Source organism: Zootermopsis nevadensis, unplaced genomic scaffold (genome assembly GCF_977971745.1).
Source record: "Zootermopsis nevadensis isolate Lab colony 2312 unplaced genomic scaffold, Znev_1.0 Znev_ptg000011l, whole genome shotgun sequence".
Taxonomy (NCBI): domain Eukaryota; kingdom Metazoa; phylum Arthropoda; class Insecta; order Blattodea; family Termopsidae; genus Zootermopsis; species Zootermopsis nevadensis.
Genome location: NW_028259143.1, coordinates 2,355,942 through 2,371,796, shown reverse-complemented (window position 1 = coordinate 2,371,796; position 15,855 = coordinate 2,355,942). Strand labels below are relative to the sequence as shown.

Here is a 15,855-nt window from a genome sequence, read left to right as displayed (position 1 = left end):
TATTAGCAATGGAATGCTAGAGCAGTGTTTGCCATGCACGGCCACAAGATGTTTCCGTGTATAAATTCCTGTGGAATTTTCTAATAATGTTCTTATGCAGTCTCTTGTTTATCTGTGCCTAACTTTATAAGTTGACATGGATTGTAATATCTGAATAAGAACTCATAATGAAGATTTAATCACTACTGAGTCATGAAAATCAAAGAATCAATATTATTAATCTAGATGTAAAGTCCCCCATCCTTTCTCCTGGGTCATAGTACCAACGCCCCTGCATTCAAATGTAAATAACATACATGATGGAGCTATTCATTAAAAGTTAAGTAATTGTGAATACTAAAAACCGAAAGATTTATAAGATGGTAATATTCTGCCATGTAATAAGTATTCATTTCTGTGCTGTTGGTAATGGGTAATTCAATTCAATTCAATTGTATATCGATTTAATACGATGTTCATTTTAATAAAAGAGTTCAATTTCTACAGAGCTGTACATCGATATTGACAGCTACTTTACTGTGCTAAGTAATAAATATTAGTTTTTATGCTGTTGGTAATGTGTGATTGTACATCGATTAACTCGAATCTCTACGACACTCATTTGTTAATGTGACAGAAAAAAGAGCGGGATGTTGTTAAGTATTACGTTTCCAGATAGTTTGCATCGTACATTGGTGGTGTTCAGTTTTCGTTTATGTACCGAGTTCAAATCTCGCCTTAGTACCGGCTCTTTTTCGTAGTTTCAGTGCTTTTCCAGGCAAATGTAGGGACATCATCTTAAAGAACGCCTTACATATCCTCGCCGATTAATTTATCATTGTAATATTCGATCCTTCACAGTATGAGCTGCTGAACGCCATTAATAAAGTTTTTTCTTTTTTCCAAATGTTTCATTTCGTCTCCGATGTAAGCGCTACTTGTATCGTACTTGCGATGTAGAACGCTAGATGGCAGGTGACATCAACGCTTGGCAATATCGGTTGTGTTGTGTTGTGGCGCGGGGCTTGCCTGCCGCCAGTCGAGATCAGATTGTGTGTCACGATGGAGGAAGAATTGCGGTGTCCAGTATGTAAACAACTGTTCAACAACCCGGTGTTGTTACCGTGTTACCACGCCCTTTGTCTCAACTGTGCGGTTCACCTGCAACAACCTGCCTCACAACATCCGCCCCCGACGCAGGCGGTTGAACTCGCCAGCGAATCGGCCGGTGGGGGCGGTGGAAGCACCAGCAGCGGCGGTGGTAGTGAATTGGGAGCAGCAGATTATCAGGAAGTTGATAAACTCTCGATTCTGAGCGAAACAGATAGTGGTGTTGTCTGTAACAGTCGGCCGAACAGCTACGTTGGAACGCCCAACATTCAAGGTATCTTGTTTCCACCCTTGGCAAGCAGTGCTTTGTCGTTGGCTTGCCCCGTTTGCCACAAAGTGGTATATTTCGATGAAAACGGAGCTCATAATCTGCCCAAGTACAGGGCAATGCAGAGTATCGTGGACAAATATGGAGAAACACGTAATTTAACCTTGAAGTGTCAGTTGTGTGAGACTGACCCAGCAGAAGACGCGACTGTCATGTGCGAACAATGCGAAGTGTTGTATTGTGACGCGTGCCGCGAAAATTGTCACCCATCCCGAGGTCCGCTGGCGAAACACACGCTTCTGGAACCGCTCCAGGGAAGAGCTGCTCTTCGTAACAAGACCAAGACGAAGGACGTCCAGTGTTCGGAACACGAGGATGAAGCCCTGTCCATGTACTGCATGGTGTGCAAAGTGCCTGTCTGTCCACTCTGCCTCCACGACACACGTCACACCAGTCACGACGTCCAAGCTATCAACTCAATGTGCAAGGCTCAGAAGGTAAGGTGTTCGACTACTCTTTATTTCTAATAATGCTCACTTGCCGAGGAGAATATTACGAAGCCCCGCCATTTGTAATTTTGTCTACTTCTACGTTCTTGTTTTGTTTTTTTCGCTATGCACTTTATCATTGTCATGTAACAATGAAACGTAGTTTTGTATGAGGGAGTTTAATTTTCAGATTTTGAGATAGGAGACAGTGAGGTTAAATATATTTATTTTTCGTCGACGTAATTTAGATTTGTTACCAACTTTCCCAAATAGGAAAGGGTTAAACAATTGAACTAGTTTATCGTGTTCTTACTGTTATAGTAAATAATATTCTAAATTGGCCTGAAACATTAGATTTTAATGACATCTGTACTTCAACGTGTAATCATTTACGTAGCATTTAAGTTGTCTTTATGCAAGGAATATTTTTTTTGTTTTGAAAATGTATTTGAGCTTCGTGTTGACGAGCGTTTTGTCGATATGTTGTATCCTTCATTGAATATATTTTGCGATGAAAAGATACGAACTGGAAAAGGCTTGAAACAGCAGGTAAAGTGTTCTTCACCCATCACAGTTCCCAGAACTAAGCCACGCCATGGTTCGTCCCATCGAGAAGTGAATGTAAATTGCCCTCCTTTGGCCCGAGGTCACTAGCCACGGCGATGACGTAACCCACTGAGATACAGTAACATTACGCTGGTTGCAGTATAACGCATTCGAGGGGGAGGAATACATATAATTCAGCTCCAGATAAAGAGAAATAGCACGTTTGTTTTTTTCTTAAATCAACTCAGATTTTTTAAATAAATTTATTTAAAACCGTACGCGCGCCCTGACGATGGAGGCACCAAGGACAGTTGGTAAACTTCTACCGGACTACACGGTGCTACATCCCAGAAGATGTTTCTTTATGTTTCCCCAACTCATACAATCAAACGCTGGAAAGCCGCCATGAAATTGGCCACGACCACTTCCTTACGCGTCGTCTAAGGAACTGGCACGAAAGGTCCAGACACATTTTGGCAACACTGTTCTGTTGCTAACACGATCAGACGTTAATCGAAAGTGTCTTGTGTCGATCGCTAACCGCGTTCCTCGCTTTGGAAATAGCTGATCTGTATTCCAGACAAAAAATATCTTGTGGGTGGGAGGGGGGGGGTGGTTTCTTTTGTTATTCCCACCCCTTGCGTGTTGCGAATCTGACCGGTTTGATTTACGTTCTCGTGGCTCTGGGGTGAAACATGCGAGAACAAGTTCTGTAGTTCTGTTCTTTCTGAGTACACAGTGAACTAAGGCGTTGATTTCGCAGAGTAGCTCTATTCTGTGGTACGTCTGATTACGAGGCGGAATTTCAAATTTTATTGATAAGTTTACGTAGCAGATTTAATAACATCCGGATGGGTCCGGCGTGGGGAATACGGATAAATATGATAATATTTTGGGAATTATATATATATATATATATACACACACACAGTTATATTTTTCTTTGTTTTGTTCAAAATATAAACGCTTCTGCGTGTTTTAAAATTATCTTTACAGCCCGAAAGACCCATTTTTTTTGTATACATTTCTTAACCGCGTTATTGCATCTCGACGTATGTAAAAGTTTTTTTTACCCTGTTGGAACCCCGACCGCCTTTAAAGAATATTTTGATTAGGGTTTCCTTGATTTTTCTGTTTTCCGCAGTCCAAGAAACCCAAAATTACTTTTAGAGTATGAATTTTGTGTCACGTGATCTGGTAAATGCTCAGTAGGTTACATGAAAATCACTCGTCCGATGATTTTTCGTTTGATTAAAACGAAAAGTTTTATTCAAAAAATTTTACGTTCGTCGTATTTTGAACAGCCTTGGCGTATATATATTTTTTTTGCCTGCTTTATTCAGTAAGATTTTTTTATTTGAGTTTTATTGTAACTTAAAGGAACATTTCAGGAAGTAACAGAGGAATATTGTTTTGTGACGTCAGAGTTATCGACAGCTTCAAGACAAGTTGTTCGATAACTGGTAACACAAGTGACAGGAACCTTTCATATTTTCCAAACACACGCGTCTCTCTATTTGGAAAAAAAAAAATGTTTTTTGTTACGGACGGTTGAAATATTCATTACTCCTTCAGTCACATTTACTAATCTATCTCATATTCAAGATGACTGTGTTCTGGGACGTTGCGTCGTAGCTTGATAGAAATTAACCGACGTTTCACTGCCTCCGTCATCGTTCATACTTTCCACCGTGAGAACCTGAAATTCAATCTGTCTCTCGGATTGTTTGCAGCGTTAAGAATTTTAAAACTTTCGAATTTAATGCATAATTTACGCACAGCTTATCGCCAGCCTGAAAAACTTCGGAATTACTTGTCTGACGTGTTGAAAAGTCGAATTGAATTGGGATTAATAGTACGGTAATCGCCAGGCAGTCTGTGGGACTTGCAGAAATAGTAATAATTAAATAGAAGTTTCAGATTTTAAAACGAAAACTCTTTCCTTTACACTATGTTGAAGCATTCGTACAAGTTCCAAGGTCTGACCCATCAGTACACTGATTTTAAAATAAAACATAACACCGGAGCATAAACGTAACTACTTAAAGAATTTTTGATCGAGATATCGACTCAACCTCGAAGTATAATCGACTCTCCTGAGGTAGTGGAATCGAATATACCATGACCTTGTCTCCCATGGCTGAAAACTTTATTAATGTGTTGTTTTTCTTACTTACAACGTAACGCGGATATTTTTACCCCGACACCAGCGTTATAAAGTAATATATTTTAATTACAATAATTATGTACCGAAATAATCCGGGTAGCGAATGTTATTTGACTGAAATTTCTTCTCTTATTGATTGGTTGTTTTGTTTTAGAGTACGTATTGAATTGTAAACACTTCAATAACTCTGTGAAAGGGAAGCCAATGCAAATGATCGATATTGCTTACCATCGACTGTTACAATAACAAAAGAACCCGATCACTGAATAAATAAAAAAGAAAAGTCTTGTATGTGACGAGCAAACAATAAAGGATTGTGTTCTCACTTAACAGCCGAAGAAATGAACAAATATTTTTCCTAGTTCAAATTCAAATGCAACTGTAGTACGTGTTAGAAAGACCTAAGGGTTTATTTTCAAAAATTTTTAAATTGGCTGTTTCGCTGTTGGTCTTATGTAATATTAATATTTCCTCTTTTCCTTGTTGACGTGAAGAGAATGTATGTGGAAGGAGACGTGACCTTTCATGCCAGTGATTTTTTTATTTCCTGATATTATATTATGAATTGAATATAAATAAATTTATTACTATAGCTATCTTCGTAGTATAATGAGGTGGGACGGACATATAGAATGCACAGGGATTTAGGATTAAGTCTTAAAGGGAGGAGATCACTTGAGAGTCTTGTTCGAATTGTGTGGCAAAAGATTGTGAACACATCCGTACACTTTATTGTAAATAAATTTTATATTATTTAAATCTTGTCCGTCTAATCACAATAAATTCTTATTAAATATTAAAATATTACAATAATTAACATTTAAAATTTAAAAGATGTTCGAAATATTCGATTTACATTATACCATTAATGTAAATCGAATATTTCGATAAAGAACATCATTTAATATTTTAAATATTTTAAATGTTAATTATTGTAATATTTTAATATTTAATAAGACTTTATTGTGATTAGACGGACAAGATTTAAATAATATATATTTATTATATCACAATATGACGCAACTTTACCATCTAATAAATTTTATGTGTGCTAAAAGTTAGAGATGTGTGGGATGGCCCGAAACTTTGGAGCTTAATATAGGTGACTCTGAGGTAGTGAACACGTTTACTTGTGAAAGTTATGGGCAGAAATGTATTACTGTATTATATAATTATTAATTCATGTAATTCCTGCTGGCTTGTGTGTGCATTTAAACGTGTAAAGACAAAAGTGTTGTTAGTTCGTCCCATAATTTCTTATTTATAATCAATTATCCTCATGAAATACTTTTGACGTAAGCGTGCATCCTTTGTAAAACACACTCTCGAGGTAGAACTCTGACTGTACAGTGTGTCTTGACTCTTAGTCAGTTCTGTACAACAAGAAACAGCAATATGGACAATCACGTCTCTGTCATGACTTTAACAAAACTTTCATGTTCTACACCCTCATTTACTACTGATTCCTTGTTCGGTTCTTGAACTTTTGGTCTTAAAGACTCGTAGAATCTGTCAGTACAGGGAATCATTCTTCTTACTGCCAACGCTGTCCTATTTACAGCTCTGTTTTTAGAAGCAAAATAGTGCATAAAAACATGAGCACGTCTACTGTATCTTTGTAGGTAGATGTGTCATATTCGTCTGGGATAATTTATGCAAACCTGGAAGCATATTGAAATAAGTAAAGTACGAAGTTTAAACTCGATTTTCTCCGCAACGAATTATTGTAATTTGAAGAAACTTTGCTGACTTTCTGTAGTACCCCAAGACATTTGTTTGTCATTATTTAGTTCGATTATGTACAGTACCGAGCGGCTGAAATTTATCATGGAAGATTACTTTCGATAATCTGAAAGCCCAGGAAAGTTCAGGAGATAGTTCCACGTAAAGTTTTGCGTCAAAGTTGGAACGGACAGGCGCACATTTTGAAATCTCGTCAAGAAATTTCGCAAGACAGGATCAATTTTGGACGATGACTGTCAGAGGCACTGGCTTTCAACAGCAAAGACTGAATCCAAAGTTCGAGGTCAAACACTTTTAAAGCTCGTAATATAAATTAGTTGAGATGCTCGTTTAATGGTATTTGAATCAGATTTTTATGTCTCATCGCTTAGGAGAAATAAAGCATTAAAATTGCTAGGTATATTTTGGATCATCCTGTATATCCTAACACTCTGTCTATAATTTGAGGTTTAATCTATCCGTGTTTTGTCACTGTATTTTCCTCGGCGCTCTGTTTTCAGGTAGAACTTAACGTAGATGGTTGGTTAGTTACCTGTGAAATAGATGCTCGGTCTGATGTCCGGGCGAGGGTTTTAAATCTTACGTTTACCGCGGAGTCTAATTGCGTGTTTATGAGCAAAATTGTCTTCTCATTAGCAGCCACAATCCGCCCGGAAATGGAAGGTGTACTCGCTCTGTAAGTTCATTCCAGTTTCCAGCATCGTACCGGAACCATTTGGACCAACAGACAAGGGGTTGAGGGTTTTGTGGGGGGGGGGGGGGGGAGAGAGAGAGAGGCGGCTGTGAACTGGCTGTCGGGGTCGATATTTACTACAGCCAGGGCGGGTTTCCTCCCTTCGTCAGCCACCGTGTAGTCTCTGTCGCGAATATCGCAGCTTTCTCCCGCCTTTGTGTGGACGTTTGCTCCATGCGTTTAGGCATGGGCGGTTTTTAATGAATCGTAATAAGTAATCTCGTTTTTAACATCACTTTTTTTTTTGGGTTAAAAATGGAGAACTCGTGAATGCAGTTTGTAGTTTTTAAAACTGTAGAGGAAAGCTTTAATTATTTTTATTTATTTATTTTTTTTGTTCTTTTTAGTGTTTGCTAGAGCGAATAAAACGCCATTCCACAAAGCGTCATAGTTTCCAGTCTGTGTATTTTAAATACTGTGGCTTATGCGAGGATATTGTCTCAAATAAATAATTCTGAAGGCACAACTAATTGCCACTTCCAACCCCGTGTACCTGAAAAACCTAATTTATTCTGTGGTTTTATATATATATATATATATATATATGCCTGTTACAACTTGCTTTACGTTCCTTGCACGATGCGGATAAAGTGAACGCAGAAGGAGGAGATCGTGTACGACCATCTGTCAGTCTGTATATTTAAATTCGATAATCGCGGGAGTGATTTTGATTAAATTCGGCATGAACGTTATGCCACGAACGCCATCTCATCTTCGTAATTTTTTTTTTCGCACGGTAGATTATGCTTACACAGCGCACAACCGGAATATTGTAATCGACAAAACCTTTCAGTTTAATATTTTAATTTCAGAATAAATCAATCGATTATTATGAAAATATTTGTGTATATAGGCGTTATACTTCTGACTTTTTTTTTGGAGATTTTTTTGGTTCGTTGTACTTAAAAACTTTTTTTTGGGATTTATTTTTGTCATATTTTGAACTTTTTTTCCGACATTTGGCAGCGCTCATTGGATGGACATTCGTACGTCGCAAGGACTGTACCTGCAGAGAAGAACGTGATACAGAAAGGCGAAGAGACATGTCCAGTGCTCTAGGGGGGAATCGAAACCACGACCCTTTCGTGTGAGTGGACAAGATCCTTGTCTTAGGCCGCGCAGCTGTTATGGCCATACTTAAATATTTAATATGTATGAGTACACATTAGGGTAACTTGTTTCATTACGAGAATATCTGAGAACAAAATTCTAAGGAAGATAATTGGACCTATAGAAAAATAACTGTTCATTTGAGCTGTTTATTCAAAGAGCCTTAACGTTGCCTTTATTTTTTTAAATTAAATTTTTTCTTCAGAGGAAGATGTATAAAACAATCAGTATTCACAAGTTTCCTGCTGTACGTTGTTAATCGAATTACCAAGTTTTAAGTACGAAGTTTTCCAGCTCTAAGGGCGACTTTATTGTTCCAACAAGATACTGTGAAATAATTTCCTGCTTTTCTCAACAAATTACCACAAACTGCTGATTAAATATCAATACCAGTAACACCAAGCGGATTAGCACACAGTAGTTACGTGTGGAAGTACCGACGTTTTTAAGAGATGCTTTCTACCTCCATCATCAGGGCGATGTTGGAGGCAGTAGTAACCTCAGAAACGTCGGTAAACTTCTACCAGGATTCACGGCGCTACAACCCAGCAGACAGCCATTAGAAGCTGAAATCTTAACGCATAATTAATTTGTCTGCGCTGGTTTTGGAAAAAGAAAAGATATTGTGATATATGCAAATATACAACAAATGGTGTTTTATGCTTTTTTTAATATTTGTTATTTAAAGTATCATGGATGTCGTTAGGATTCCATACAAAGTAGCGAGAACTCCTTCAGAACAATCAATCATTTCGTCCATATTGTCCAGATACTGAGTTCTCACAGTTTTTCTTCAGACGGGGGTGAGGTCCTTTCTATTCTCCTTTTTATTCGTTTTTTTGGGAGATGCCTGAACTCTGGTTTGAATGTTGCATCGTCGAGCCCTTTACGACAGCCATCTTGGCAGAGGAGTCGGGACTGACGCCGAAGGACAAGATGAAAAAGAACGGAGTTGTGATTTCATTCCAGACAGCAGGCACTCTGGCTCGTACATGTGGCGCTCCTTGGCCCACTTTCGGATGTGTGTAGGAGTTGAACCTTTGTCCTTAAATCACAGAGTCGAACTGTACGTAATATGCACAGAGAATGATCACGAAGGGATGATAAGTTAGGTTACATGGAACACGGAAGTAGATTTCAAGTCGTTACAGAAAAAAATAGTAATATGGCGTTATCATATGTCCCTCGTAGTAACTGGCTTGACACTGGGGTAACAAAATTATAGTGACTGAGCTACCCCCAGCTCGAATCGTATGGAGTCTGTGTATTTTTTAATATCGAAATTTTTTAGACAATTTATAAAATTCAAAGTACACTGCCTTCATATGAGTCGCGTAGGTTAGCCTAGGTTGTGTGAAGTTGTATTATGGCTGGTTGGGTCAAAAATGTTCAAATTCTTTTGAAAAATTACAATAATTTTCAGAATTATAACTAAAATGTTCATAAAACGAATTTTTTTTTTCAAAAAGTTTCTAAATTATGAAAAGTTACAAGAATTTCAAAAAGTGGCTAAGTATCTTTAAAAATTTGACATTTTGAAAATTTAAAAAAAATAAATTTTAAATGTTAAAAAATTATGGAATTTCTAAAATTTACTAAAAATCTATAGAAATTAAAAATTTTCGAAATTCAAAATATATAGCCTTCATACGAGTTACATAGGACAGCGTTAGTTCAGGTTGGGTTAGGTAATATTTGGTTAAGGGGTTAAGCTTGTAAAGTGTTGAATGAGATAATAAAATGGTCTCCAGTGATGAGTATATAAGAATTTGGAAGGAGGCGGATTTGTTTTATAGAGATTGAGAACTGAGAAAAATCTCAGGATTGCGGGTGACACTTCCGAGATAGGAAGCTTGTACCTCCCGAATTCACGTCACCACGTACCGCCATATCGAAGTTCCTTTTCCGCAAACGTGAGGAAGAACACGTGACAACCAGGGTGCTTAGTAATGCTTCGTATCGATTTAAATTTTCTGGTTCAGCGACTCGGTATGTCGCTTGAAAAGCGTTGTACTTGAAAATATCGAGTTATCGAGTAAACTGTCGATACCAACTGTCGATCACAGTTACAATTCGATACGTACCTAAATCTCTAACTCTTTATTTAACGGCAAAATCAATTAGACAGTCTTCAAAAACAGTACGATTAACAATGTTGGACACAAAACAGAATACACGAGGGATTAAAAATCTGTTTCACAAAAACCAGGGCTTCCGTGAGACATAGAAAGGGTTTGTTACTACTAACGATGTAGAAATTCTTTTATGTTCAAATCATAATCCATTGTTCGACTTTCCACCAAAGTTCTTTCTACCTCGAGCTGTTTCATCAAATGAGACTGCTCTTTCGAAGAGCCGGGTAGTATAATGACGGTCGGTGTTCGATCCCTGACAGAGGCTTGTAGCTTGTGCGTCTAGACCGAGTCTCCTGTCCAGTGGGTACCGGGGTCCTTTTCCACGGGGGTAAAGCGGATACATCAAGTAATTTGCAGTCTTTGTCGATGGAAATAAATGTCTCGTATTGAAGTTTCCGAAAATTCTACATTTATATATAAATATTCCGTAGGAAATAGTAGATTAATCACGTGTTTCTCTTTCAAGGAGGAAGAATTATTTTAAAAGTTTGAACCCAAATCTCATCTATATTTAAGGATTCAGTCCGTACCACAAAGAAAACACAACTCTTCACCATTGCAAAGATGAAATTCTTAAGTGTTTAAGGCTGTAATGCCTGTTTACAGTCAGAATCGTATGAATGTCCTCGTATGATAGATAAAGCAGGTGGTACACATAGTTACCACTAGCCTTTAAAGGTTTGATTATAAGGTATAAATGTTGCTCCACTTAGTCTTCGTTTTAATTTACCGACGTTTCAGATTATAGAGGCAGCAGTCATCTCTGAAACGTCGATAACATTCCGGAAAGGTGTCGTCTCGTCTTACTTGAAGAAATTTCGCTGAGATTATTTATTCTTTCGGTCTGTTTGCGTATCGGTATAGCATTTATATTTATGAGGTTTTGTTGTTTACTGATTATAAGTTATAAAATATTATTTAAATATAAATGTTTATTCCCATAAAATTAGCGATATTGATGGTATTGTTTGTATTTATTCACATAAATTACGCATGAAACAGGCATATTTTACGTTTTGTTTGTGAAGTCATGAAACAGTATTTATATTTTGGGCTCATTTCTGCGTAGTATTCCCCGAATATTTTAGTGTCCTTAGTTACAAATAACAGAAAATTTTCGAGTTTATGGGGACGAGCGTGTTAATATGGTTCCCCTTGCCGGGAACCCAGTGTTGCCAACAGTATACAGAACCAGAGTTGTTGTTTGGGAGGGGGGGGGGGGTTGTCGGCATATGTCGCGTGACGAGGAGGGGTCCTGTTGATTGATAAACTACTCGTAAAACCAGTTTGTGCAGTCCACAAAAATGTACATCCCTATCTGCAGTGCATTTGTATGCCAGGGGAATTGGTATGCTTATGTACAGCGTGTTGAACTCATATTACACCAGACCAGCGGCTGTTTTAAAAATTGTACATTTTCCTCAGTACGCTGTTCGTATGAAGTGTATTGTAATGTAATCTGATATCTGCCGTCTGATCCACTGAGATTGCTGTCTGTGAATGATCAACCATGTGCAAGTAGGTATGTCATGAGAGATGTATGTATTTAAGCTATTCGTTGCGTTATACGACTTTTCCTGTGTGAATAAGACACTTTTTTATAATAAAATATATGTTATATAATGCAATATATGAATAGTATTTTATCCAAATGTAAATATTCGTATAGAATTGTAGTTTTAGTGAAAATTTAAATGCTAAGTTGTTTAAAATCGTAATTATTTTCGTTCAGATATTCACTTTTCATTCTTTGTACTTTGCGTTTTTTAATGGTAGAATTCTCATGATTAATATATAGTATTTAGTGTGCTTTTTGCAAGTTCTGGAACGTATATCTCAGCTTGAAATATTGTAAGCCTTTGGTTATATTGTACAGCTTTCCGTGCTTATAAATGTTTGTTCTTTTTGTGAGTTACTAACTTTGTCGTATAGTTTCAAAATGTCCCGAAGCTATACTTCCTGCCTGAACTTATCTTTGCCATCCTTTTTTGGACTCCATCTGCTACGAAAAACTAGAATATCGATGATCTCACCCGGGTGGCATAGTGGTTAACGTATAAGGTTAGTTTTGAAAGAGGTTTGGAGCCCAGTTATTATAACTCCGATGAATCGAAAATAAAATAAAAAAAAATATCTGACAGTCAAATTCCTGTAGACAAGAGGAACACAAAATGACGTACGTAGTAACACATATATCCTAGATCAGTGGTATACAAAGTGGGGTGCGCGTACCCCTGGGGGTCGCGAGATAATTTAAATTTAATTTTCTTTTTTATTCTTGTATTGAACGGTATTTGTGATTTTATGATTCGATGCTAGATATAAATGCATATCATGTAAATTATTTATACATAAATATAATAAAAATTACGCTTAATTATTTATTTATTTATTTATTCCGGGGGTGCGCGCTTATTGTAACAAAGTAATGTTTATTTAAGCGTTAGTATGAAACAGAATATTTTACTTTTATAGCAGTTCGCGGTACATTTTTAAACAGAGTTGAAGGTTTCATAATCTGCCAAAGGTTAAAGGTAATACAATTATAGTTACGGTAAACTGAACTGCACTGATCCACTGTGGCGATTGTCATATACGAATATTATATACATTATATTATATCTGAATTCAACTGTTTTGACTATTGCAGGCATTGTAACCTCAAAAACCTAATACCGTAATTAATGTGCCTCGCAATCAAACAATATCCCTCTTTAATGATAATTCATTATTGAATTTATTTGTAAAATAATAACCAGTGTTACGTCATATCGGATGCTTCGTAGGTCTGCAACATGTCGGGAATAACAAATATGTGTAACAACCTAACAGCATGAAGTCCATGTAATTAAAATGTCAACTCTAACATGCTCGGTCCTCATTGACAGAACTTAATAAACAGTCCTCTAAAACAAAATTATCCTTGTCGTCTTTCGTTTGTAAGGCCTGGGATTTGTTCTGACACCCACAAGACTGCACAAGACCAAAATCCACATTTCCACTGCCGCGAAAACCTCAAATCCCAAAAGGGATACTAAAAGCCGCGTGCTTGTTTCTGCAAGTAAAGATTACTTTCTACGTAAAGTGGCCGGACACTGCCACAGTCTCGGTAGGGAATTATCGCCAAGTCCCCACTTAATGCCTCATCGGAACGTTGTTTCTTGTTCTCTGACACTAAATTTCATTGACGTTGAAATTATGAGCTTTCTATATTCGAAGAATTTTGAGAACCTGGTGCGTAGGAGAGTAAATAAGGACCCCCATAATATATACTTTCGACAAGATAATATCAGGACGAAGGATGAGATGGGAAGGGAGAGTATAAATGCATACTTTGTAGTTAGGGAAAAGACCATTCAGAGAACGTGTTCTTACATGGGAGAATAATATTAAAATGGTTCTTAGCGAAAAAGGGTCGGAGGCGCCTCTTTTGAACACGTTAATGAACCTTCTGTTTCCATAAAAGACGGGGAATTTCTTGACTAGCTGAGCGTACTATTAGCTTCTCATGAAGGACTCTGCTTCGAGTCAGCTCACTAACAACAAAAGCCACTGTTTTAAATCCCTTTCGTGTATAAAGATCACATCGAGGGCTTCATTGTCCTCTGTTATCCTTGTAAAAACTGGCTATTCATTGTAGCGGCAGGTTAACTCATTACGGTGATAACAAATGCGTATCGGATTACCATCTCTCGGTTTTCGTCCATTTCAGTACACAAACCCACCACGTGCTTCAGCAGTGTTGAGTGTTTGAACGGCAATAACAATTAGCATCGGTCAGTTGATTGGTATGTTTCAGTTTAGTAATCTGGAAGGAAATTCACCATCGATTGTCGTGTGTTGTACGCGTAATTGCTATTGGATTCAGCATCCGTGGATTTAATATTGGCTTCACGCTGTGATGTGTTGCGAGATACATTGGGCGTATTTGTTTTTAAACAATTTACTGGAAGAATTATCAATCCTGCTACTTTTTTTTAACTTTATCGTGCATCTAAATGTTGGAATATGTATTATTATCCCTTTGAATCTGAATAATAAATAAATAATAAATAATATTTAAGAACTCAGTCCGTACCGCGAAGAAAACACAACTCCTCACCGTTACAAAGATCAACTGGTTAACGCTGTTTAAGGAAATAATCGCTGTTTATTCTGAGAATCATAGTTCGTCTGAATAATATTTAAGAACTCAGTCCGTACCGCGAAGAAAACACAACACTTCACCATTACAAAGAACAACTGGTTAACGCTGTTTAAGGAAATAATCGCTGTTTATTCTGAGAATCATAGTTTGTCTGAATAATATTTAATAATTCAGTCCGTACCGCGAAGAAAACACAACACTTCACCATTACAAAGATCAACTGGTTAACGCTGTTTAAGGAAATAATCGCTGTTTGTTAAGAGAAACATTCGAAACTCATTTTGTTGAACCTGGAGTTATTTATTGACTGTTAAAGCAGTTTCGTTATGGCACTGGACTTTAAAGGGTTCATAAAGCAAGGTCTACTGTCGCGTATATTTGTTCCTAAAGCTCTTAACCCCCCGTTAGGGTTAAGTGGATAAGAGAACGGAAACAGACATGTTTTAGCTCGCAATTAGAGCATTAACATATGTCATATATGTTAATTTGTGTTTGTTTCCGCATTTAACTTCAAGGATGATGAGATGGACATGACATGAAATTATTAAGAATGGTCCGGATCAAAGTGGATTATGTTTAGGCCAATGGCGGGCTTTTGTGTGAACATTGTAAGGTCCCATGGAAATGACGAACAAAAAAATTTGCGCTGTTTCCGTGGATACAAACCGGACCGTCCAGCCTATAGATAGAGAAAGTTGCAAATCTGACAGCTGACGGCGTTGGATAGCAGATGGAAAAAATGCATCTGTGCTCTGAACCTTTGAGATGGAATGTCACGTGAGGGGGGGGACCTGAAAGGTTAATACGAGGGACGTGTGCGGTTAGCAGAGGTCGAAGCCTTCTTTTGACAAAGGCTTTCGGTGGGGTAAAGTGGGGAAACAACGGCAGGCGGGTACAGGCTTTACCAAAGTAAGGTTCACAGTCCAACATGTGTGGAAGGTCGGCCACTGAATCGCCAGGATCGAGGGTTCGACTCCTCAAGGAGCGTACGTGTACTTTTGCGGTTTGTTATGTTGTTCTGTATTGGTAGAGGCCTTGCGACGTGCTGATCCCCCGTCCAGGGGGTCCAACCAAAAGAATTCGGGGGGGGGGGTTATTTTATTTTTTGAAATATTTTTTTTGTGATTCTGGCAATATGAGGACGATTTCTGAACAATTTAAATTCTTTCTTGCATAGTTGCTAAGTACGAATGTGTAGTATGGGTGCTTATGGCGTCTTTTCGATTTTAGGTGAGGTTTCATTACGTCGCTACAGTGGGTCTTGTAGAATGTTGCTCCACTTAGTGTGATAGAAGTTTACCGATTATTCAGAAGTGCATGCTGTCTCCATTATTAGGGGGGTGGGGGCGAATGGGCAGCAAGCATGTCTGAAACGTCGGTGAACTTCTACCAGACTCCACGGCGCTGCATCACAGCGGACAGTCATTTT

At 37.8% G+C, this 15,855-nt stretch overlaps 1 protein-coding gene across 4 annotated transcripts in view; it reads left to right on the top strand.

Annotated features, from left to right (window-relative positions):
- Positions 1-129: 129 nt before the first annotated feature.
- Positions 130-15,855, top strand: part of Trim9 (E3 ubiquitin-protein ligase Trim9) — a 260,942-nt gene continuing 245,216 nt past the window's right edge. For 3 of the 4 annotated variants that reach the window (XR_015534669.1, XR_002546544.2, XM_022083960.2), the window contains exon 1: positions 130-1,854. Coding sequence is in view for 2 of the 4 variants with exons in the window: in XM_022083960.2 (XP_021939652.2) it covers positions 1,042-1,854 (813 nt within the window). In the remaining 2 variants the exon portion in view is untranslated. The remainder of the gene's footprint in view (positions 1,855-15,855) is intronic. The other variant, XM_022083961.2, reaches the window with a different exon arrangement.